This window comes from Dipodomys merriami, unplaced genomic scaffold, assembly GCF_024711535.1.
Source record: "Dipodomys merriami isolate MVZ:Mamm:240054 unplaced genomic scaffold, mDipMer1.0.p SCAF_17, whole genome shotgun sequence".
NCBI lineage: Eukaryota > Metazoa > Chordata > Mammalia > Rodentia > Heteromyidae > Dipodomys > Dipodomys merriami.
Genome location: NW_027203048.1, coordinates 28099474 through 28125201, shown reverse-complemented (window position 1 = coordinate 28125201; position 25728 = coordinate 28099474). Strand labels below are relative to the sequence as shown.

Below are 25728 nucleotides of genomic sequence, written 5' to 3'. Positions count from 1 at the left end.
AATTTAGAGCCTTCTCTGCCAAAATGATGAAAAGGAGTATTTATATATGGCAATAATTAGAAGGGGAGGTGACAAGCCCATGCAGATTTGCAAATGAAAATTTAATAGCAAACTGCATTACTGGGAATTAGCATGCATCTTTCTCTCATGGATGGCTGGAAATTTCCACAGATTTCTTTGTCTCTAGGTTGGTTGTTTGCTCAGTCTAATATGGATATTTTTTTATAATTTTTGTACCAAGACCACATCCATGTATTATGAGAAGTCTTTGCTTTTCAGAATTAATGTTCTTACATGTGTTTCAGTGCCTCCTGAGGACAAGGGAGGTGTGTGATGTCTGACACACTCAGAACCTCGAAACATGGCATGCGTCCAGTTCCCAGCTTTGCTCTAGTTCAGCAAACACAAGATCATGCCTGATCCTCTGAGTTTCTGACTCAAAAGAAAATGCTTTGTCTGTTTCTTTTCCACTCTCATCAGATAAAGCTGTTGATTTCTAAAGAGTCGATCAACAACTCTTTTTAAAAAATGAAAGCAGGACTTACTTATGAATTATCTGTTTTATTATTATTGAGCAATGATAGATAATTTATGGCATAATTATTCAACTCTGCTCAAGTGCGCTGCAGGTAGAGGATGATGTTGCAATGTTAGGAATTTTTTATCCTGTGTTAAGAAAGCAAGGGATTGACAAGAAGAGAAAATACTGGCTAACTTTGGCAAAAATAATATTTTGGTCCAAATATATTGGTCCTATAAGAAAGAATAAGACAGAAATTATTTTAATAGAAATAAGTTAACTGTAGTCCCTCCTGCTTTCTTTTTGATACAACAGAATGTTTATGCACTTGATGACATAGAAATGACTCTCAGAAATATATACGGAAAGAGCTTTGGTATAATCAGAGGTCTACTTTATACTTGTTTGTTAAAATTCTAGCAGATGGAGGGACAGATGTCAGAGCAATATAATTTGGCTCCCTGTCTGATTTTCATCGTTGATCACAATATGCGACTGCCTTTTGGCAAAACTGAGCACAGGTGTACACTTTAGACTGCAACCAGGAATAATACAGAAAAGCAAATTTATCAAACTTAATGACAAGGGAGAAGGAGATATAGAAGGCAAAGTTGAAACTGTGTTTCTTCCCCACAGGGAAGTACCTTGCTGGAATTAGCCTCCTAGAGGAATCTTTGTGTGTTCTAAATGATAAAATAATTTCACTGACGCTAAAGGATGCTGAGGAGCTGCACAACCTTCAAATGTCAGAATGTTGTCTAACATTTATTTAGCAACTCGAGGCTACAACCTTGCGCATTTTCCATTACTTGTCTAATTAAACATAAACTCTAATTATGAGGAATCATTTAGGCTTTTAGTTGTCATTTATCAACAAGTTATTTTCACATTGAGAATTGTTTAAAATGGCAATCAGGGGCACTCAAATTTTATTACTTTACCATGTGATTTCACTCCTGCAGCTTTTTGGAGAATGGTAAAGGCCAAGGATATCGATTCTTTCTCGATGTAGGATTGCATTTCATGTGATATTTATGACTGATTGCTAGCCATCTTTGTTCCTTTGCTCAGTTTTCAAATTAAGCTGCTTTTCATGCGATATAAGTCATTTCAACATTGTTCTCATTGGAAAAACTTACCTAACTGGAAAAATCTGTGATATGATACAGAATCGTTATATTTTAGATAGACTCTATTTTATTTTCTCAGCAGTTAATACCTACTTATGGAGTCTATATTTTCATAGACATATTCCCTAGTTTGCCTTTTACTGCCCAGGATGGCCTTTCAAATAAACATGAAGAAGCTGGGGAGAGGTGGCTCATGCCTATAATCCTAGCTACTCAGGAGGCTGAGATTTGAGGATTGTAGCTGGAAGCCAGCCCAAGCAGGGAAGTTTGTGAGATTCTTATCTCCAGTTAACCACCAAAAAACTTGAAGTGGCTCTGTGACTCAAGTGGTAGAGCATTAGCCTTTGAACATTAAATGGTTCAGGAACAAGTCCTGAGTTCAAGCCCCAAAACCAACAAAGAAAACTAAAATAAAATACGCATGAAAAATTTGTCCTTTGTTATATATTGCCAAGTTTTGATTCCACTAATAACATATTGACTAAATATTTATTTTTTCTGATGAGAATTTATGTAAGCTTTGTTTCCAAAATCAAATAATTTTTTTCATATATACTCAGTATCAAATGCAGCAGTTGGCTCAAGAAAGTTAGATTTTCCAGAGACTTTTGTTCACTTTTGTGCATTCTCTGCAGATAGACCAAGAATTAGGATAAGGATCGCTTCTCAAAGTTTTTGCATCCTGCAGGAAGATACAGATAATATCATTAAAACAAATTATAAGTAATACTTTCAAAAAGGGAAATGGTAAATAAACATAAACTAACTGAATGAGGATGTCAGCCTTTCTAGAGTTACATTTGGCCAGAAACCTGATTACTGAAAAAGCCAGCCATGTTAAAGATTTGAGTGACACCTTTCCAGAACCTAACCATAAGTGCAAATACTTCAATGACAGATGAAGCTGGCCCGGCATGAGCAGGCTAAATACACTGCATCCAGAAAAACTGGCTGAGGCCAGTTGATACAGATCCTTATACATTTAAACAAATAATCAAAAGACATAAATGAAAGAAGAATCTGTGATATTTTGTTCCCTCAGGTGAAGATTAGAATTTGAGCCTTATTCGAATATGGTAGAGAATAAGAGAAATCATTGTCTCTGACCTGTGGGATTGTACCACTCACTGAGAAGGGGAGCACTTGAGAAGGAGTCTGTTTTGAGTTTGTTTGTCTTTAGAAACAGTGAATTCCGATATTATTGTTTTACAGCTGATATGCTAAATAGACAATGAGTAGAGAAGTCCAGGCACATAACACTAGAGGAAATGAGAATGGAATTCTCTTAAGGTCAGAAATGGAGAGAGAGAGAGAGAGAGAGAGAGAGAGAGAGAGAGAGAGAGAGAGAGAGAGAGAGAGAGAGAGAGAGAGAGAGAGAGAGAGAGAGAGAGAGAGAGAGAGAGAACAAAGAAAGGAGACCAGCGGGAACATAATAGTGCTCAGGCTCGGGATGGACATTCAACCCTGTAATGATAACAAATTGTGACTAAAATCTCTTAGGAGCAGCTCATGACCTCCTGGCTTTCTAACGGATAAACTGGCAAAACCACAACTCCAGAATATAGTCTTAATAAGGAGCACAGTTGCATCAGTGAAGTTAATTGCTATGCTATGTAAACAGCCAAGATAATGAGAATTTCCTGATTTATTTTAATTCCAGGTAGTTTTTTTTCTTTTATTAAATGGCATTTGAATAATCAGAACCAATAAGAAAGCAAAATAACTCATAACTTGCTTTTGCAGCATTCTTCTACCATATGGTGTTTAACACTCAGGGAGCTGACTACTTCTCAAAGCAATTTGTCATCAAGTTTTACTGTTCAATTCTTTATGTATTCATACAGTGTCCACAACTTCCCTATGAATACTATCAACCTTAGTGAGACCCATGCCACACAAGCCACTTAGTGCCTCCCTTCCCCACCCAGGCTCAGTATAATGAAGATATGTAGTTATTGATGCTTTTGTGATCATTTAATACATTTTGGATACCAGGGTTGTGTTTAGAGGTAAAGTTTTAAGTCATTCTTTACCTGTCAGTGTACCTTAAAGTGACCATAAAAGAAGGAAAGAAAGAAAATTACCCTTTTGCCATAGTGGCACAGAAGGGTATTTTATTACTAGCTAACTGCACTATCAACTTTTCTCATTTCCTACCTTTGGTAGGATTGGCCTAATTTCTGTAAGTCATATTTCTCTCTGTTTTTATTTCTTTTTAGAGTATAAATATGAAGGAAAAAAGTTAGTGGTAGGTAGAATCTTTTAGCACCAGGTTTTTTTCAAGCAGGCCAGATCCTAGAGCTCTTCCAATAGTACCTTGTCTTTTTAATTTGAAAGGCCAGAGATAAGACAATGCTTATCAGTTTTACCAAGCCAAGCAGTTGGATTCACTCTCCAGAACTTGTGTTAATAGTTTTTTGGTGTTTCCAGCCAGGCTTCCATTTACTGAGAGGAGAGGAACACACAAAACACTTAGAGCCCTTCATATCAAATGGAATATTAATGTGCGAGCTGTGGCTACAATAAAAGAAAATGTATCAGCTGAGCTCTTGTGGCTCATACCTGTAATCCTAGTTATTCAGGAGGCAGAGAATTAAAGACCAGGATTTGAAGCCAGCCTGGGCAGAAAATCCACGAGACTCTTAGCTCCAATTAGGAAAAGAAAGGAGGAGGAGCAGGGAGAGGATCCTACAGTTAACTACAAAATGGCTGAAAGTAAAGAAAGGAAGAAAAGAAGAAATGATCAGCCTGAAAATTAAAGATTTTCTAACCTTGAAAAAAATATTATTGGAGAAAATCTGAATGTTTACCAATGTGGAATCAAGTAAGAAACTAATGATATTTCATTTCAATGAAAGATCATCTTATCCTTAAAAAAAACTAAAAATTTCTATAGTATTGTCAGGGGAAATATTCTCAAGGATAGATCAAAGCTATAAGCAAATTGTATAGTATGAATTGAGTCAAATACAATTAAATAAATAAATAACTACACTTTTTAAAAAAAGCTGAAAGTAGAAATGTGTTTCCAGTGAAAGAGAGCCAGCGCTGAGCACAAAAAGCCAACTGAGAATGAGAGGCCTTGCATTCAAGTCCCACTACTGGCACACAAAAACTATTAATAGTTATGATAATAATAAGAATTAATAAATATAAATTAAGAAAAATAAAAGAATGCTATTGTTGCTGCATCTGGGCTATATCATAAACTTCACACATACATAAAAACAAAAGCCCTTTTGATTATGACTTCTCATTCCAGTAAAAGAAATAAAATATTATTTCTGAAAAATAAATAAATAAGAAGGACTTGAACTCGAAAGGGAGATTATTGGGGGAAAGAAGAGGCTGAGAATAGGTAAAGCCAGAGTGAAAGAGAAGATGGTCCAAGTACATTGTTTGCACCTATAAAAAAGTCATCATGAAGTCCATTTAAAATAACTTGCAAGGAAATTAAAATAGTGAGAACAGCCAGGCCAAGATAAAAAACAACAACAACAACAACAGAGTGAGTGGATATGATCAAAGTACATTATACATGTATGGAAATACCACAATGGATCCCCCTTTTCCATGTACTATATGCAAATGAATGTCATATTTAAATTTCAGGTTTCTGAGGCTGCTAAGTTGATTTTGTCACCTTGGGTGCTCTCTAGAAGCCTTCAGTCGATTGCTCTCTAAATACAGTAATCTGACTCGACTCTTTTCCTTCCTACTCACAGAGGCCACGGTTTTGAGCTATGACGGGAGCATGTTCATGAAAATCCAGCTTCCGGTGGTCATGCACACGGAGGCTGAGGATGTGTCCCTAAGGTTTCGGTCCCAGCGTGCCTATGGTATCCTGATGGCCACCACTTCCCGGGACTCAGCAGATACCCTGCGCCTGGAGCTGGATGCAGGGCGTGTGAAACTCACTGTCAACCTAGGTAACAACTCGTCTTCCACCCCTGAACTAACACTTCCCACCTTCCAGTTGTGCCTGCAAACATTTATCAAGTAGCCCGTTTGCCATGGAAAATTAAAACCCTCAATGACCTTAGTTCCATTATTTAATTTATGGGTTTGTTTTTTTGGGGGGGGGCGATCATCTTTTTATTTTGCCTTTTGTTACATTTAATATAATTTCCTGTTCTGTGATTCCTACCACTGACGGTTCTTAAAAGGGGAAGAAGCCATGTCTATCTATCATTTAGGTGAATTGGAGATATAAACATAAAGAACTGTAAAGATGAATTAAATATAGAGGAATACAAATATTGCCTATGCTTCTGATTGATTAGAGATGACATCATTTATGTCTACTTTGACTTAGATAATGTACTTTGCTATTTAGACCAGCCGTTTCTATGGGCTTCTCCTTTGAACAGTTCCCTTTGTGGTCTTCCATCCTTTCTGTTTCAAAGTACTGTGTGGTGATAGTTTGCTATCAGATAGCAATCCACAACCCTTCAATGCCCAAAGTCTGCGGCCCTCAGCAAACAGCTATGAGAACACGAAGGACACAAGCTCTTCTACAGAAAGATAATGCTTCCCTGCTCCTATGCAACACTAAGGAAGTCACTACAGTAAAACCTCACCCACCTGGACCTACCATGGGGGGAAGGCAGGCCGGATTAACAAAAATATTTAACAAAAACGTTTATTATAGAGTTTCAGTGAGAAGCAGCTTTCTAATTTTTTTAAAGTGGCATTCAGAAACACAAATCAATATCTGGAAAATGAAGGAAAGGACATCGTAGGGCGCTTTTCATGGCTGGATTCAGAGATGGTTACATACAAATTGTGCTGTCAATTTATAATAATATGTTTGCAATCAGTTTTTTCCTACCTGCACTTGGCATTTAAATCTTGTTCATTCCTGATTTTAAAAAAATAATTAGGTGATTTCTGAGAAAGTGAAGATTCAATATTCTGCCCAATACGTTTCAATATAGTTAACTCCAATGGAGTAAAAATGAATGAGGTTTTACTGTATTTCGTGAACGTATTGCATACACATAGAAAACAACAAAGATATGCAGAAAACTAAAATTCAAAACTATGTAGACAGTTTTATTTTAAAGTAAACCAAAACCACTAGTACAGGAGAGCATTTTGGGAACCCCACTTACATTTTCAAATTGTGCTGGGCAGAATGATAACTCCGAAAATTCAAAATTAATGCAAACATTATTCTTCTTTAATTGCATGCAACTGACTAGTAAAATAAGTTAAATAATAGGTTATTTTAAAATTCCTATTTAGTGCACACCATCATTTCCTGTTCTGTTAGAGTTCCCTCTAGTGACCACATTAGGTTACTACAAAGCCAGTCAAATTGTCTCATTGCTGCAGGAAGCTGCTAGCAAAGAACCCTCAGGGGCGTTTTTTCCATAGCAAAGCATTCTGTAGAAAGAGCTGTGTAGGTGCTGGTCCTTGGCTGTTTGCAACCACTTTTCTGATGCGGTTGACGACACATGACAAACTCAGCTATATGGATACAGAATCTAGGTTTATATTTTTCATGTTCCCCAAAGGCATTAAAAATACTAAAATGAAACCAACAAGGATATATCACAAATGAACACAGGACATCCCATGTTGTTCTTTACAAATAATCATTCAGATCACATTCTGTGAAGTCCACACCAGACATTCTGTTCTTCTAGTATCTGCTCTCATGTCAAGGAAATACACAAAAGACAAAATTAATGGTAATGTTAACACTAACACTCATGGAGATAGCATTGGTAGCTTCTAAGAGAGGGATACAATGTACTCTGAAGCAGAGCTGCCCCTTAGCCACTGTGGTTTCTAAAGCATAAACATAGTTGTTTTTGTTTTCCTCCTCCATGTAACACATCCAACAGCTGGCTGTAACCTTTTTGCACTGAGGTAATTAAATTAAGGAACAAGAACCCAAACATACAAAAACATTAGGCCACAATGAGAATAATTTCTCCTAGCTCTCCAGTGTGGTCCACTGGAATTCTGAATGATTCTGTTGGCCTTTGTGGGATGTTAGATTTTGGAGGTCCAAGATGTCTGAGCCTAGCTGAGCTTGCACTTGTACCCCATTGTGACGGAGCACTTTTTAATTTCTCTGAAAACCATGATATGTTCTTTCACAGATGGGGAAAAAGTTGCGGCCAGTCTAAGTCAAGCATCTTTGACAGTTAACTACACTTCATTTCACTTAGATTTGTCACCATGTAGCTTTGTTTGAATTGGCCATTTTTTTTTAACATTCAATGATTGTTTCTAATGGTGCAGTTTTATAACAATAATCTGGGTTCTAGAAATCTGTAAAAAATATGCTTATGGAGTGGCCATATTTGCATGTGTCTGTCCCCGGAAGGGTGGAACTGTGATTTTATTGGATGTCTGCAGCTATTACCTTGAAGGATAAATTTTCATTTTTCATCTATTCTTCCCCATCTAGATTGTATCAGGATTAACTGTAATTCCAGTAAGTGCCTATTCAAAATTTTTAAAATGTTATTCCTCCATTATGATGTAAGCTAGCCAAGAGAAGCAAAGAGAAAGAGCAAGAGAAATACGTTTATAAAACTCAGAATCTCATTTTTGAAGTCTACCAGTCCATCATCTGGGTTGTAAAAATTCATCTTGCAATATGTACAGTGGAATTGTTTCCCACCATGATTCCTATTTCCATGTGGGAAAAGAGCCAGCACGTATTTTTTAACAGAAGGCACAAACACCTGTTTACAGTTCTATATACCTATACACAGGTACAACTACAATTTCATTTTGCCTGGTCTTGGACTTGAGTAGTTCCCTTTATAGCCAAATGCAGGAATATACTGTCGGTCTCATTTCCTTCTGTTTTAATTTTTTTTACTTGAATATAAAAACCAAATGTTAAATTTCTCTCATGTTGAGAGTTATTCATAATTCCTTCTAAATTTATCTAAATTTTAACATGGTAAAGTGCCTTTCTGTACCATGTTCTTAGAATATTATTGGTCTGAAGGCTTTATCCTTAATTATTAACAAGACTTATATGATGGATTTTTACATCCTAATCATATTTCTGAAAAAAATAACCAAAATCCTTTGATTCTGTGATTTGCATGTCAAATGATGAGTCAGCAAAGATGTATGGACTGAGTTTTGTTTGGGCCAGAGATCTGACAGGGTATGGGGACTGTGATTTTATTTTGAGGTGCAGTATTATATGAAGAAAAAAATTATTATTTCTTTCTATCAATGTTTAGATTTTTCTTTTCCAGGTTTTGCTGACCACATAATGAAAAGCCCCCTGAATGACCACAAAATCATTAATGATTTAATAGAATTATGCTAGCATGGTTTTAATACCTGAGACATAGTAAAATATTCTTCTCAATCTTAAGAGAAAAACCAAGTGTGAATTGACAAAGTTTGTTTCCCAGATGTTTGGCTGTTTTTCCAAATGACAATATGTTTTATTCTGGGGTACAAAGTCATAAAAATTGTAAAAGCAAAACAGTTTTTATCTGATAAAAGACACACTTGTCAAGTGCTCATATTTGTATTTGTACAGTTCACATCTTTGTTCATATTTTTAAAGTAGCATAAAGATGAATCTATTCAGTTAGAGTAATGAGAAAATAGCTGAATTATAAAAATTAAACTTTTAATTATGAACTCTAGCCAGCGTGCCAAGCATTAGTAAAATTATCTCAAACAGAATATTTCCTGCAAATAATCTTTCAATGATATGACACAAATAAACTTTTTCAAGTATACATAATCTGCTCTCCAAACCCATTGCTTCTACACATTCTTTGAAGAAAACATTTTATATGTCTCATACCTTGTTGCTGTTTACTTACAGTTCTAGGGAACAGAGATATGAAAATTCTGTCTCCAAAAACCAGGTTTGACACAATCCAAGTATGTTTTCTTGATCCATTCTGAATTCTAGAAAATACTTGTGTGGAAAATGCCCCCTTTCTAGACCTGAACCTTATGTCTTCTTTTTATTTTTAGTAGGCATATAATGAAGAATAGCTTTCTAAACTAACAAAATATGATTATATAAACTCAACTTAGAAGTAATAAGTTAAGATTCTTTATAGCTTCATCAATGACTTTTAAGTATCTATCTATCTATCTATCTATCTATCTATCTATCTATCTATCTATCTATCTATCTATCAGTCTATCTATCTATTTGTACTAAAATTATCTTTTTATTTCTAAGTCCTCTTTTGGTAACAGGAGAATCTGGTGTTTATGATAGTTGCTACCCACACCAGACATCCCAAAGGATAATTTTGAAGGCAAAGGTTATTTTTTTGTGGCTGGCTAGTATAAATTTCCCCCTCTATACAGTATGAGTGACGTTCAAATAGGTAAATTAATTGAGTAATTATGAACTTTGAGTGTCCGCTTTGGACAGGGCTGAAAATGTTTGAGGGCAGTCACTGGAAGGAACATTCAGTGACCAGGTAATGACTCCACTTCCTTTAGCCTTTATTTTTGTGGGAAGAGTAATGGGCAGATGTTGTAGAAAACCCCAGGTTTATGAAGAAGACTCAAGGGTAAGGAAAGGTAGAAATTTACATATCAAATAATGTGAGTCCAACTCACAAGAATTAAATAAGCAGAGATTTCCTACCTGCATTGCATTTGCTACCCAATAAAAAATAAATTAGAAATGTCTGGATCTCAGGTTAAGTTGTAGTTTAATGAAAAAGTGATTTATCATATGAATCCTCTGTGAACCACAGGCTTGTCTGAAACTGTGAAGATTCATGTACGTTTATTAAGTCACAGCTGCATAACATGATTGCCTCTAAAAGCTGTTGCCATACCTATGGTATCAACTGCATTTGGGATTAATATGAAATATTCCAATTGATATATTTTAAGAAAACTGCCACAGGAAATAGGAGTTACAACCCAAATGATTACCTCACCTTGAGAACTAATATTAAACTCTAAATTATTAAATGTGAGACAGTTCTCTGCAGTTACTTCAAATTGCTCTGCAGTTCCTGCACTCATCATCTTTTCCCTCCCCATCTAATTTACAGCATCAAGCTCCATATAAAAGAGAAAATGTACATGGTATCATATTTTCTGATTTTTTATTTTGAAGAATGGGTGAAGAGTAAAGACCTGACTTGCTGTACTCAATCCTACAGAACCATTAAGAGATGTCAGATTGTTTTATTTCTCCACAATCCTGGGTCACAAGGGCAGATGCAGTTATAGAATTCTCTGTGGCTAGACCAGGGATCACGGTTGTACAAAGGCTCCTCTGAGAAAGGACAGATTTGAATTTCCAAGAACTTACGAAACCAGATTTTTTGTTGCCACCATACTTCTCTCAAAGAGGAAAAAAAATACCAAGCATCTTTAAATAAAAGAACAGAGCCTCTTTTCATTTAAGAGTCTAAACCTTGCCTTCATGTATACATAGGTTATATTTTTCTTTATTTTTTTAAAGAGACATTTCTGTGAACAGTGGCCATGTGAGTGTAGAAATGAATATTTTATCTTTCAGATTGCAGAAGGGAATGTGTTTGCATACAATCCCAGACCAGTCTCCATTTACTGATACATTTTTTCAGTTTATCATTACTGAAATATGCTTGTAATCAACAACTTGGAATTGGGTTTAGGATAGTTTTTGAAAAGTCATGGGATAAAAGGTAAGCTGAAGGATATAATACCTCTGATTTTCACTGTCATCTTAGAATAAAAAGACAGCTAAATTACCTTTTCTCTCCCAACTTCCCCATCTTGAGAATAATGGTTTATCATGATTCAACAATCTTATATTGAATTGCTCAAGGAGACACCAACTTTTAATCATGATGCTTTCTTTCGAAACAATTAAAAGTACTTTAATCAAGATCTATGGAAAGGACTATAAAATAATATTCTAATGTAAATAGACAAATATATTTGAGCTCATTTTTCAAACTTATGGACCTGTGGACAAAAAATTATCCTAAGAATAATTACTAACACAAAGCTAAATCTAATAAACCATTGTCAAAAAAGCCAAACCAGATGCTTTTTGAATTATGAATTTTTTTGCCTGAAAAGCTGCATGATTGATAGCTTCTTGCATAGTCCATAGCATTTAATGACTTGAAAAAGCTTGGCCTCCTAAGTCTTTTAAACTATTAAAATTGTTAAAAGGGTTTTCTATTTCTTGTGAGATGATGCAAAACTGGGGCCACTTTTCTCTCTCTCTCTCTCTGTCTATATATATATAATATATATATAATATATAATATATATATATTAAAATAAGGTTTCATCAATTCATATCTTGTGTGTCCATATCATTTGACTTAAATTATGCTTGTATATTTGCCTCTTCTCCTGCCCATTTGCTCTTCATTTGTTTTTCCAAGTTTCCTCTTCTATTGCCATTTCCAATGTAGCCTTCTTCCTGTTCTCTTCCATTTCATATGCTTACATGAACAAAAACTCTTATAGTCTTCTCAGAGAAAGTGATTCATCTTAGATTCAGAAACAACACAATTATAGATGACAGGAATGGGAGAAAAATGTCAGAGGTTGAAGTTCAGATACTTTTTGCAGTTCGGTACCCAAGTACTGGAGACAAAACAGAATTTACAGGCAAGCACTTAACCTCACTTTGGACTTGAAGATAGATAAGAAACACTCTGCACAGTATGTTATTAGAAAATGTAGTTTGATGGATGTCTGGGGTAGATAATAAGATCTTTGTATTATCATTTTATTACCAGAATGAAAAGATCAACTGGATATTAGTTATCACCAATTTTTCTATGGAGATAAAAATGGAAAGCAATAAAGAAATGCAAAATGTCAACCAGTGGCACTTAAGCCATATTAGATTACTTTGATCAGGCTGTAGTTTGGCAAGCTACTGATGAAGATAGGATGGAATTCTGCAGGCTGGAACTTGCTAACATGAAGCAAATAGTGCAGAGCAGCTATGTGCTGCCCAAGGAAAAGAGAGCTGGAGAAGGGAGTCTTCTGCCTCTGCCCCCTACAATAAGCATTTAAATTGTGTTTGTCAGTCATTGACTCTCAGGGGCTGTGCTGTCTGACAGCCTCGCAAACACACCATTTAAGAAATAAGCATAGGCACAGAAATGAATAGAGGAATTTTGAGTTTAATGTCCCTGTTGTTATTATTGTTCGCTGAATGCATATATGGTGGAAAGTAAAATAAACGAGAATTTTTACAAATTTCTACTCATTATCTTTCTTTGATTTAATTTTACTGTCAAGGTGATGTACAGAGGGGTTACAGTTAGATATGTAAGGTAATGAGTTTGTTTCTTGTTGAATATTGTTATACTCTCCCTCATTTTTCTCCCATTTTTACCAAAATCTTGAGTAACTGAATTTAAAATGCAGAGAGGGAGGGAGAGAGAGAGAGAGAGAGAGAGAGAGAGAGAGAGAGAGAGAGAGAGAGAGACAGAGACAGAGACAGAGACAGAGACAGAGACAGAGACAGAGACAGAGACAGAGAGACAGAGAGAGACAGAGAGAGACAGAGAGAGACAGAGACAGAAACAGAGACAGAAACAGAGACAGAAATAGAGACAGAGAGAGGAGGGAGAGAGAGGGAGGGAGAGAGAAAGAGAGAGAGAAGGAAAAAAGAGACTATAGGCTTCTAATAGAAAACAAATAGCTAAAATAAGCAAGTGGTTTGAATATGATAAGAAGTCTTTAGAAAAATATGACAGTTGGAATGAATTTTGAAGGAAGTCAGTTTTATCTATCTACATGTTTAAATTTATAAGACTTATAAGGAAGAATATGGTTGTCATGTATTTTCTATTCAGATGACCACATAAATAAGGTTATCAGTATCACAGGGACTTCATAAGCAGAGTTCTGGTCCTGATGAATATTGATCTACTTATTGCCAGTACTGAAATATGAAAGGTGACATAAAAGTTTAAAAGATTATTCTTTTCTAATAAAATAATTGCTCCAGACCTAGGTGCTTGAACTTGGGGTTTCTTTGCTCAAGGCTTACATGCACTACAGTGCCACTTCCAGCTTTTTGGTGGTTGATTGGAGCTGAGTCCTGCCCAGGCTGGCTTTAAACTACAATTCTCAGATCACAACCTCCTAAATACTTAGTAATGTAGTGTGAGCAACCAGTGCCCAGCCATAATATAATTTTAATAGATTATTCCAAATAATCTTAAACATCTGATCAATAAAACTGCAAACAAATGTGAAATTATGCTCTACATTACAAAAACACACAACTAAATGCTTAAACATACAAAACAAGTTTATAGATCTATTCTTAAAGCACTCAGCATATGCATAATTTACAGTATTTTAGATAATACCTTACTGAAACAAAAATCATGGACAATTTAAATCTCATTTTTGCATAGAATATACCTATGACAGTGCCAGTGGAAAGAACCAGATAAAGAATAATGAACTTATGGTGTTTTTCTCTTGATTTTTTTTCTAAGAAGTGCAGCATTGAAACCAGACTTAGCTGTCAGTTTATTCACTAAAACATTTCTTTCAGTGACTGCAAAAGTATATGTCCGAAGCAATGCATAAATCCAGATTAGTGCTGACTGAATTATTCAGTTGTCCTTCAATGAGAAGATGTCATGAAAACAATGATATGCATAGAAATTATCTGAAAATATCTAGAAAATCTCATAAAACAGCCTGTATTTCATATTCCTTTATTGGTTTCTTTGATAGAGCTGTTATTTTACTACAGCCAGAATGCTGCCTAATATAATGGAATGCAAGGCATTATTTGTAGTGTTAGAAAACAACTAGTTTGTAAATATTCACCACATCCTCCTTTTCTTTTTCAACTTCTTTTTTGTTTTCTTTCTTTCCTGTCCAATCTTCTTTTTCTGCAAAAATGGCATTATAAGTTTCATAAGTCCAAAACTATGAAGAGCAACGCTTTGAGTCTAACACTTCTTCCTATAAAGAAGTTTATTACATTTATTTTATCTCATTTGCAGATACATGATTAGAGCTTCTTCCTTGGCTTAGTTTCATAAAGGTACCAATAGCATTCTTCTATATGTGAAATGGTTGATCTTTATACTTTTGTACTTATAAAGATTCACTTTCATATGGAGTTAATTTCTATAAAATCAAAATCACTAGTGAAGTGTTTAAAATAGCATTGAATCTCTAGAAAAGTATCAGTGTTAAGCAGTGATCAAAAGTGTCTGATTAATCATGTAGTTTTCTTTTTACAATTCTACCATTCACAATTTTATGTTATTTGTTTTAAGTTTTTATTGTAAAGGTGATATACAGAGGAGTTTCAGTTGCATAGGCCAGGTAATGAGTGCATTTCTGTATGAACAGTGCCACCTCTTCCTTCGTTTTCTCCCAGTTTTCTTTTCCCTTGTGACCCCCTCCTTCCTTTCCAAGTTGTATAGTGCATTTTCAATACAGTGTCTAGTAAGTAATACATTCACAATTTTAATAAAAAGAAAACCATTGTTATTTTTATACTTTATTAATTACTTACATACTAAAAATATGAAGAGAAAAAAATATGATCTTGTACTTCAGCTTCCTACATAATTATGAAGTAGGAAATGTCAGCTACCTACTGGAGACACATATCACTTAAAAGTGATGCATTGTTCATTTTAGTGATAAAACAGGTAAATATAAGCAGTCCAGTTTTGCTCCTATGTACAGAACGTACATGCTCCTCATTAAGATTATGTGGTTTAAGCTTCAGAGCCTGAAAATTTTGGAAGAACTTGGAGAATTTTGACTGAAGATTTCTAGAGTTTGTTCTTCATGAGAATTTTTGTCTACTGGTGGCTCACACCTATAATCCTAGCTATTCAGGAGGCTGAGATATGAGGATCAGAGTTCAAAGCCACCAGGACAGGAAAGTCCCCAAGACTTACCTTCAATTACCCACCAGAAAACCAGAGGTGGTGCTGTGGCTTAAAGTGGTAGAATGTTAACCTTGAGTGAAAAAGCTCAGGAACAGTACCCAGGCCATGAGATTCAGGCCCTACAACAGATAAAAGAGAAAGGGAAAAGGAGAGAGACAGAGACAGAGACACAGAGAGAGACAGAGACAGAGAGACAGAGATAGAGACACACACAGAGAAAGACAGAGACACACAGAGACAGAGACAGAGACAGAGAAAGAGATTGTTTACATACTCAAATAAACTAATGGACCTATGCTTAAGAGAACCATTGTGGTTGACATTTTAAAAATCAGTTTTCCTCAACTGCCCAATAAATAAGTGGGCGAAAGACTTAAAGAGAAGCTTCTCTGAAGAAGAAAGAAGGATGGCCAATAGACACATGAAGAAATGTTCAACATCCCTAGCCATAAAAGAAATGCAAATCAAAACAACATTGAGATATCACCTCACTCCAGTTAGAACAGCAAAAATCAAGAACTCTAACAACAACAGATGCTGGAGGGGATGTGGACAGAAAGGAACCTTACTTCATTGTTGTAAACTTGTTCAACCACTTTGGAAAGCAGTATGGAGGTTCCTCAAAAGACTTCACATAGATCTCCCCTATGATCCAGCAATCCCACTTTTGGGCATTTACCCAAATGTTTACAAACAAGACCACACTAAAGCTACCAGCACAACTATGTTTATTGCAGCATTATTTACCATAGCTAAGATATGGAACCAACCCAGATGCCCCTCAGTAGATGAATGGATCAAGAAAATGTGGTATATATACACAATGGAATTCTATGCCTCCATCAGAAAGAATGACATTGCCCCATTTGTTAGGAAATGGAAAGGTTTGGAAAAAATTATATTAAGTGAAGTAAGCCAGGCCCAAAGAAACATAGGTCCCATGGTTTCCCTTATTTGCAATATCTAGTATAGGTATGAGTCAAGCGGAAAAGGTCAGATAATGTGATGTTAGGAAAATGAACCCTTAAATATGCATTTTCATGGTTTCGTTTCTTTCATGCATGTGTTTCTAATGCATTTATAAGATTATTTCTTTGTTGCTTTGTATGTCCCTCCCCCACAGTGTAACCCCCGCTTTCACTATATTTGATGTCAGTATAACATGTGGAGGAGATGGGGACAAACAAGTCGTTTAGGGATTCAGGTGGACCTGTTGCAACAATGAGAAGTACAAAATGTCATGTCAAAACCAGCTTTACAATGTCGGTGTGGGGGGGGGAGGGGGGTATGATTGGGTGGGGGGAGGGGGGAGGCTGGAAGGGAGGTGAAGGGTAAACAAAGGAGGAGGCTGCAATGCTTGGTAAGAAATGTATGCATTATCCTGCCCATGTAATTGTAACCCCTCTGTATAGTATGTTCTCAAATAAAATAAAATAAAATAATAAAAAAATAAAAAAAATCAGTTTTCCTAAATTTTAAAATATTTTTATTACAATAAAAATGTATAAATTCCATTCCCATTAAGCCCAAACTCATGTTTATTCAAATATAGCTTAGATTAGATTATATCATAATGTGTGCAAATTAAAAAATAGGTAACTTTTATTAGGTAATGAAATTATTTTTCCAACTACTAAAACAAATATATTTTGGGCTATTTTAGAAGATCTCAGCATTTCTAATCACTTCTATCTAGTTTCTATAAATATTTCCTAAAAACATTACTGGTTAGTATATGAGAAAATAATAGAGTTTCCACAATACTATATAATGGTTTGTATTAGGTAAAACTATTTCTAAGAACCTAAGAAGCAGACAAGTATCTGGGATAGTTTATTGATGAAGGTCTATTATAAAGATATTCAGCAATTGCTGTAAACATAAACTATTTTCAGTCATAGAGTGAGGCATATTAGAACAAGGGTCAAGAACTGCAATGTTATTTAGCAACCTACTCCGTGGTTTTACTGTTATGATCACTTAGTATTGTCTCTGTATTTCTACACTGTTTCTGCTACTCCTCTCCTTGGTACCTCCTTGCTTCTGCTTTAGTTATACATTCTACTTTTCCATATCTCTCGCTCATTAATGGTGTCTTCTACCTCATGGGCTCTATTCATTAGCTGCACTGTGCATGTACTTCATTTGTTACTGCTACTCTTTCTTTCACTATCTACTCTGTATGTGCTAGATATTCAAACTCTCCTTGAATAATCTAGTGTACTCAATCATGTCCTGATATTTGTGCAAATAGAAATCCAAATACTGTAGAATTAACATATTTTGGGGGTCTGACAAAATTGATTTTACAGAATTTTTTGTAATTTATGATGTTTTGTAAAAATTCATAATTTAATTTCTAGCAGTCATAAGCCTAGCTGGGCTCACCACCTTTAAAGAGCACTTTCTGGAAGGTAAGGTGAGCCATTCATTTCTGATTTTGATCCAGAAGCAACTTTAAACAGAAGAGTAAATCTAATATATTTTCAGTAACAAGAATAAATGGTCTCAAGTTGAGTCATGGAACTAAAACTGATTTCTGCAGTTAGCCTAATTAATAATAACTACTCTAATGCAAAAACTATACATTCCTCTTGTCTTCAGGAAAATAGTTTCTATGACTGTTACAATAGAAAATTGTAGGAATGATACTTTTAGTCAAATCATCTTTGCATTTGTGACCATAATCATGATTGTTTATGAAATTCCAAGTTGCATATTTGTAAATATTTGTATTCTTATTGTCTATATATTTTTAGAGTTTTATCACTTAAACATGGTTCTGTGTAGGATCTCATAAGACATGTCTAAATAAATGGAAATATAAATCAACATCATACTTTTCTCTATACAAATTAACATTTCTCAGTCTATGATGCTTATTTTGAAGCACTTAACTCTTTAGCACTTAATTTTATACCTTTTAGCAATCCTATTATGTGATAAACATTTCCTGGAAATGACCTTTTTCCCTTAAAATGAAATCACAGTCCATTTTTTTTCTTTCATTGTATTAGATTATTTTATTATGCCTCTTTCTAAACTTGACAGTTGACCTAGATTAGACTTAAGGTAGATATTTTAGAAACATTCTTTAAGCAATATATGTATTTAAATTTTGCTCATTTTTACTGTGTTGTAAATGTAATTATGCACTCAAAAAGTGAATTCTAGTTCTTAAGATGTATGTTTTTTTATATTTAAAAACGTTTACAACAGAAATATTTACCCTGGTCTGTCATAAATGGGTACAATCAATATCAAAGCTATGAAGCCCAAAAGATTTCTTTTCTACCTAGAGCTATGATATTTAGGAAGAAAAGGAAAGGCATGTAAGATGCTGGAATTTACTTTAAGGTCAATAGAATGGAGTTACTATGATTTAAGAAAGCAACACAGAACTCCCTGGAGCGTATTTTCAACATTGTTCCAAGGATAGATTTTCTTGCAGACAAAATGCACCTCTGGTCTTTTCTATTTTCTTTTTCTCCTCTTTGCTTTTTTAAACTTTTTTTTATTTTTCAATAATTACTCATTATACCTTGAGTTTCCTTAATTTCTAAGCCAACTAATCTCTGACTTTAGAAGTTCCCAACTTATGTATGGGCCTTAGGTCATTTTGCTACCTAGTCCATACATTTTAAGTTTATTCAGCACAACAGAGGGGGCAGGGAAGCTGTTCAAATAGTCATTTTCTAAGTTACCCAAATTCTCCAGCTGTGAAACTTTTGTGAATGGAGACATTAGAAGTGGATGGTGTTACTTTTAATCAATTACTTGGCTTAATTTAATATCAAGAGCTATTTTAGCAGTCATAAAAATGTCATCTCAAATCTGAAAAAATACCCATTTAAAAACTGAGTATTTATTATGTTCAAGGCACTGAGCTAGAATATACAGGGTATTTTCTCTGAGATGTAAAGTTCATTGAGAAGAGATAGTAATCAAGGCAATGTAATATTATGTATACTGTTTTGCTATAGTGGAGGGCTTACCATATAGCTAGTATTAGTTTAAGCAATCAAAATTTGTTAAATACAATTATTATAGATCCCTTCTGTTACTAGATTATTTTATTAATAGGAATCCTGACAACAAAAATGTAAGTAGCTTGCTCAAGATCACACAGCTTGCAATTTGGGGAGCTAGGTAATAATCCACCAGAATATCTGCAATAGATATTCAAAAAATATATTTTTTGAAAGAGGGGATGGGGCTAAAAGTAGAGTTTTAACTAAGCAAATTGAAAGATTGAACAATATAAACAGTATATGAACAGTCTTGTCAAATACTGATCAAATGTTTTTCCTCTGTTATTAATCCTCAATTCTGAAAAACAGACATATCCCAGCTTAGTGACTGGCTTTATAATATTTGTTCAACATGCATGCTCATTGGGAAGGGATATTTCTTATATTTTAGTGTGGAGAAATGTGTCTGCCTTAGGTCTCTATAAATATCTTTGCGAGTAGGGGCGGGGGAAAGGATGGACAGCTCATTATAAAGGCATTCGGATTAGTTCTCAAGGATGCATCCATGGCTCAATGGAGGCAACTTGAGGGGAAATATACAGAAAGAGAAAGAGAAGAGGGCAGGGTTGTAAGGCTCAGCCACTCAAGCTTCTGCTTCTTAGGGTGATTGGTCTGTCACCAAGCCCAGTTCGTGACTAACTAGACATCACCAGAAAGACAGGATAGGGACAGCTTTTCTGACACCCCAGAGGGCCATGTAATTAAGCACCCACAATATGGGGGAAGATGACTCAATTGTGCCTCCTACATAGGCAAATAAAGGATTTGCTCCCAACACTGTCTGCACCTTCCCAAATATAGAACTTGCTGTAGAATAAATAAGCACACCATTTATACTCCTAATTAGGACTGGATTCAACAAGATGCAACTTATGCAATTCAACAGGATGCAACTTATGCAATTTCCCAGCACCCTGTGTTTAGGAGAATCCTGTGCTTGGGTTAATGCTTTACTCTCATATCTTGGGGTTCTTAATTTTTTAACAAGGGCACCATATTTTCAGTTAGCACAGGGGCCTAAAAATTATGTAGCTTATACTACCCCTGACACTGTAAGAAAGTAGCAAAAGAATAATCTGGAAGTGTGATTTACATGTTTAATTTTATTTTGCCATTTTCTAGCTGGTTCATAGGAGAAATAAAAAACAAAAAAGGTTCACTCTCATAGCCTAATTCTAAAAATTGAGAAGGATAAAATAGAAACATTTAAATAATTATCATCCTTTGATAATCTTGTAAGCAGAGGTCAGATTAATTTTAAAGTAATGATTTTAAAACCAGAAACTAGTAGCAAAGTCATATGCCATAATTACAGCCTAAGAAGCACATCCTCTTGTCTTGCCAGGAGCAAATACTGCCAAGAGCCGTGACTCAGGCATCAGCAGCGATGGGCTTTTCTCTGTTTCTAGGGCATTTCTCTCTGCCCATAGTGTCCCAATGACAAGGCTTCTTTCCAGCTCCCTCCCGACAGAGTCTTACCTACCCCCAGACATAAAGTAAACTGACAAATAGAACTTGTTCATATCTGGAAGAATTGATACAGAGGAAAAAAAACCATTTTTACACACATGCATGCACATGCCTCAAACCTTTTAATAAAAGCCTCTAAATTTGAAAACAAAAAATGAGGCTGATATAGTCCAGAATTTAGAAATGAAGGGCTCTTCTTACAGTTGATGTACATTATTATCAAAATGTACTGAAATTGTTTTGAGAGTTCATGGTAGTCATTTCACTGGTAAGATAACAAAGACTAAAATCAGTAAATTATTCTAACCAGCATAATTTAGGTTAATAGTAGCATTGAACCTAAAACTTAAGTTGCCTAACTTTTAAATCCTTGAAAATTTTTTTCTATTATTATTTTTTATTATCCATTGTAAATACTTATAGAAAATATTTTTGTTTATTCATTTGTGTATATCTTATAGGAACCTAAAAATTATCATTCACAAACTAGTCATATTTTAATTAATACTGCTTTATTGGAAAAAGCCATTCACATTTGTTAATATATTCTATGACAATTTTCATAGAACAAGAACAAACTTGAATAATTGCAATGGTGACCACATGGCTTATAAAGACAAATATATTTATAAAAATACAAGTTTTGATCATAGACCTATTAGGATATAGGCTCTTTCAGACTCTGAGTGAAGGCATTTCTAATACTGAAATCAGTGTTGGGTACAAAATAATTTTCAAATAAATTAACAGGATACACATGCCCTGTGTTTCATAATGCATAAGAGCAATTACATGGGGGGAAAACAACAGATATAGTATAGACTATTCAGTTGTGTAATTGCACAATTATAGATGTTATGGTGTCAAATCATGTCTTTGTAATTTAAGGTTTAATCTTCTAGAACTTTTAAAATCATGTATAAATATACAGCCAGTTATATGTGTAAGGCAAAGTTCATATTTCTTGTTAAAATTTATATGAGAACTATGAAACATTAGGATCAACCTTGACTTATGCCAGTATTTTAGCTCATATGGCTGTACTAAAACATAACAATTATTAATAAAGTAGATGAAGTGAGTGCATCCTTTCTAAAAAGGCAAATTTTGTAATCAAGGCAGACACATCCATCAACTTCCCAATTTGAACATTAACAGTATGGGCAGATGAACCATTGAACTAATTGGGTAGTGGTATAATGAGAAATTATTTCTTTGCTGTATAAAAGACTAGATACCTTTCAGACATTGTATACTTATATAGTGTCTGAAATATACCATCAGAGGGAGATGTAATAAGTTTCTTCTATATGGTACCAAAGTCTAAATGTCATATGAATACTAATGTAACTGATATGGTTTATGTACTCCCAAGTTTATATCAACTATAAATATCATTCAGTTCCAGGTATGTCTATAAAGTTTTTCTCCTAGAAGTCTCTGCTTATATTACTTAAAAGAGTCCCTATCTTCATTTTCCTTTTCCCTATTGCTTTCTAACACTGCCCTACCAACTCACATTCCCAAACCAGTCTAAGCAGTCACAGACACTTACCTACCCTTTTTTATGCAAGTGATCCAAAATTAATATCATAGGCATCTCTTGTAACTCCACCTTTATTGACCAATTGTGTTCTCCTTTGCAATATATATTTGTATATATATTCATATATACATACATATATATAATTTACTTTAACATTTATTGTGAATGCTTTGGGAAGTAACTAAGCAAAAGCAAATAGTGCTAAATCTCAGGTTAAGTTGACAACTGTTCCAAAATGTAGGACTTTGAATGTCCTAATTTCAAATGATTGTACTATTCAGTGTACTTGCTTAATTAAAGTCATGCATATTGTTTTTTATATAACAATATCTTATTTATTTATATACTATATCAAGCTACCAGGTATTTGTAAGTGATAGGTGCTCTGGAGCTGTTTGTAGAACCCACAAATTGTCCTTTACCTTATTCTCTCCTAAATGCAAGAGATAACTATCATTGATGTCACATCAGATGTCAAAATCGTGATTTCTATTGGTCCTTAAAACCATTCAATAAAGGAGAGCAGATCACATGTTTACAGATTGTAGAAGGGAAAGTTAAAGAAGCCCACCAACTTAACCAAACCCAACAAAACAGAACATACAAAATCTCCTTTGGAATACAGGTTGGTATTACTTACCCACGCTCAAGCTTTCTCTACTATGCCTTGTCCATGGAAATACAGGAGAATTGACATTTGAATGAATGTTCCAGCACTGCCTCTAGAACTCGGTGTACAATACTGTCTTGTCTCTGGGTTGTGCTGATTCTGCTACCCAAAGCCGGAAGATCCTTTCAAAATGTATTTGGAAGAGTACTGTCAGGTGTTTATAAATAGGAAGAAAATTGTAAAGGTGCAGGAAAGAAAAGAATGGCATGAAAAGTAGGTGACACATGTTAAGTAGGTTTGAAATGAATCATGGATACACCATTCTACCAACATTGCCACTAGGAGGACTAAGATAAGACAGTTAGCATCTCCCATAACTCACCTGGAATAAAGATGAGTAGGATCAATTAACCATACACTTTTTGGAAACTATTCTTTTCTTCATTAAATCATTTTACATATTAATATGTTCCCCAATAGAATAGAATAAGTTTAAGTTCAAATCTAACTTAAAGAGACTCACAGAAAGAGCTTAAGCACAATTAGTTAAGTTATATCAGCATGGTAGGTTGATTTTCTTTATAGATTATTGAACTGGTAATGTAGACACTTGAGCTCTAGAGACATTTATGGAATTAGTACCTGTGGATCTTCTCCCACCCACTGCATTCCTCTTTTACATTTACCTCTTGTACTGCTACAGTTGTAACCCTTTCTTTGGGAAAGACATTTTAGTGAACCTGGAAAGCTGGAAAAAAAAATCTGTCTTAGCTCTGTTCCTTACTGCTTCTGACTGAGACTTACAATTCACCTCACCTTTCTAGATCTGCTTTCTTGAATCCAAAATATGAGATGATGCTTTTGTGGCTTAAATAATAGGTGCCAGTCAGAATCAAGTATAAGATTGCATATAAGACACAACTCCCTACAAAAACAAAAACTAACTTTAAGCAACCATGCTTTAGACTTTCTTAATCTCACAAGTATTGTACCCTCTCATGGACCATTCAGACGATTTAACAAAATACCATAGAGTAGCTGCTTTCAATAATAGACACGTCTTTGCTCGTAGTTCTGGAGGTTGGAAATCCCAAATGGAACTATTGCAGATTTGGTTCTTTGTGATGTCCTCTTCCTGGTTTGCATCAGGCTGCCTTATCCCTAAGTAGAGGGTGAATTATGAGAAGATTCTCCTCACTAGAGCCTCTTAGCGGCTGTGTGGAGGTTTTCTCACCAGTGTGATTCTTTTATAAGGCAAGCTGGAAAACATCACCAAGACATCACAAAGATACAAGATATGGGGAAAAGGAGAACTCAAATTCTGCGAAGGGTCTCATAAAGACAGGCTAAATACTGAAAGGAAAAACAAGTAGGCTTTGAGCAAATCAGACCTCAAACAACACTCAGTCCTTCCCCCTTGTAAGCTGTGTGACCATGAGACAAATAGGTTTAGCTTTGTAAACCTTCAGCCTCACATTTGCAAGTTGATAATGATGAAAAGCTGAAATAAGATGGCAAACTGCCTTGTACATGTTAAGCGCTCACCAGCCCCGATTTCTTTTTCATAGTAAATCAAGTACTAGTAATCACAGACGTGAACTTCCAGCCCAGAGTACCTTTTGGGTTACATCACTACCATTATTCCGAACCCAGACTATTCAGGATGTTTCTAAGAACCTAGTCTTCCAATATCAATCTGCTTGTGTTTTTAATAATGCAAGGGAGATGTTTGAACTTAGCCCAAAGAGGTTTTTATGAACCAAAGGGTTATTTTTTTAATTAGATTTGGGGCCTGTTGTAGAAATAGCCGTTTTGTAGATTAGGCATTATGACTATACTGCAGGATGGCCCCCAGAATGGGATATGATGATGATATCACCCGTATATGGTTTTTCCTTGTGAAAATATATTTAAAACTAAAGGGATGGGAAGAAAGCTGCCTCTAAAGCACATATTTTGAAGTAGAAAAAAATTCTCCCCTGTAAAAGTAGCTTTAAAATAATATATTCTCTTTTCAGAGATCAAAACCAGGGATCACCCAGCTGTCAGGAGGATGCTCAGCTTCTGTGCTTTTAGATGCTTTCCTCACTGCTGAAGCTGGAAGGAGAGCCTTTGATCCAGGAATACACTTTCAACATTTTTGGTCCCGTGGCCGTTTTGCCATTCCTGAACACACCAGCTTCCACTAGTCAGTTAGAGATCAATCTCTCAAAACCGTTCTACCCAGAACTTTTTACTGAGATATCTAAATGTGTAATTTTATCTTCCCTTAAAGAGGAAACAAAGAGAGATTTGTAATCTTAACGGTAGTTTGCTACTGCGAAAGAACAGAGTCAATGTACCTTGCACAATTTAGCTTTAGATCACTGATGCATTTTAACCCCAAGAGACACACCCATGGGGAAGGAGAGACTTTTAAGTATCACCAATAGCACAAGACAGAAATAAGATGTGAGGGACAGCTCATTGTCCTGAAAGAAAATAATGGTCCCAAGTAAATGAGGAGAAAATTCTGAAAAATTTTTCCCCCTGCTTGCTTGTCTGACATAC

The 25728-nt window shown here is 35.1% G+C and overlaps 1 protein-coding gene across 44 annotated transcripts in view; it reads left to right on the top strand.

Moving 5' to 3' along the window:
* Positions 1-25728, top strand: part of Nrxn1 (neurexin 1) — a 1041346-nt gene that overhangs the window by 459680 nt on the left and 555938 nt on the right. For 35 of the 44 annotated variants that reach the window (XM_070025560.1, XM_070025561.1, XM_070025582.1 and 32 more), the window contains 2 exons: positions 5376-5579; positions 8075-8101. In XM_070025560.1, coding sequence (XP_069881661.1) covers positions 5376-5579; positions 8075-8101 — 231 coding nt within the window. The remainder of the gene's footprint in view (positions 1-5375; positions 5580-8074; positions 8102-25728) is intronic. The other 9 variants (XM_070025584.1, XM_070025572.1, XM_070025601.1 and 6 more) reach the window with 1 other exon arrangement.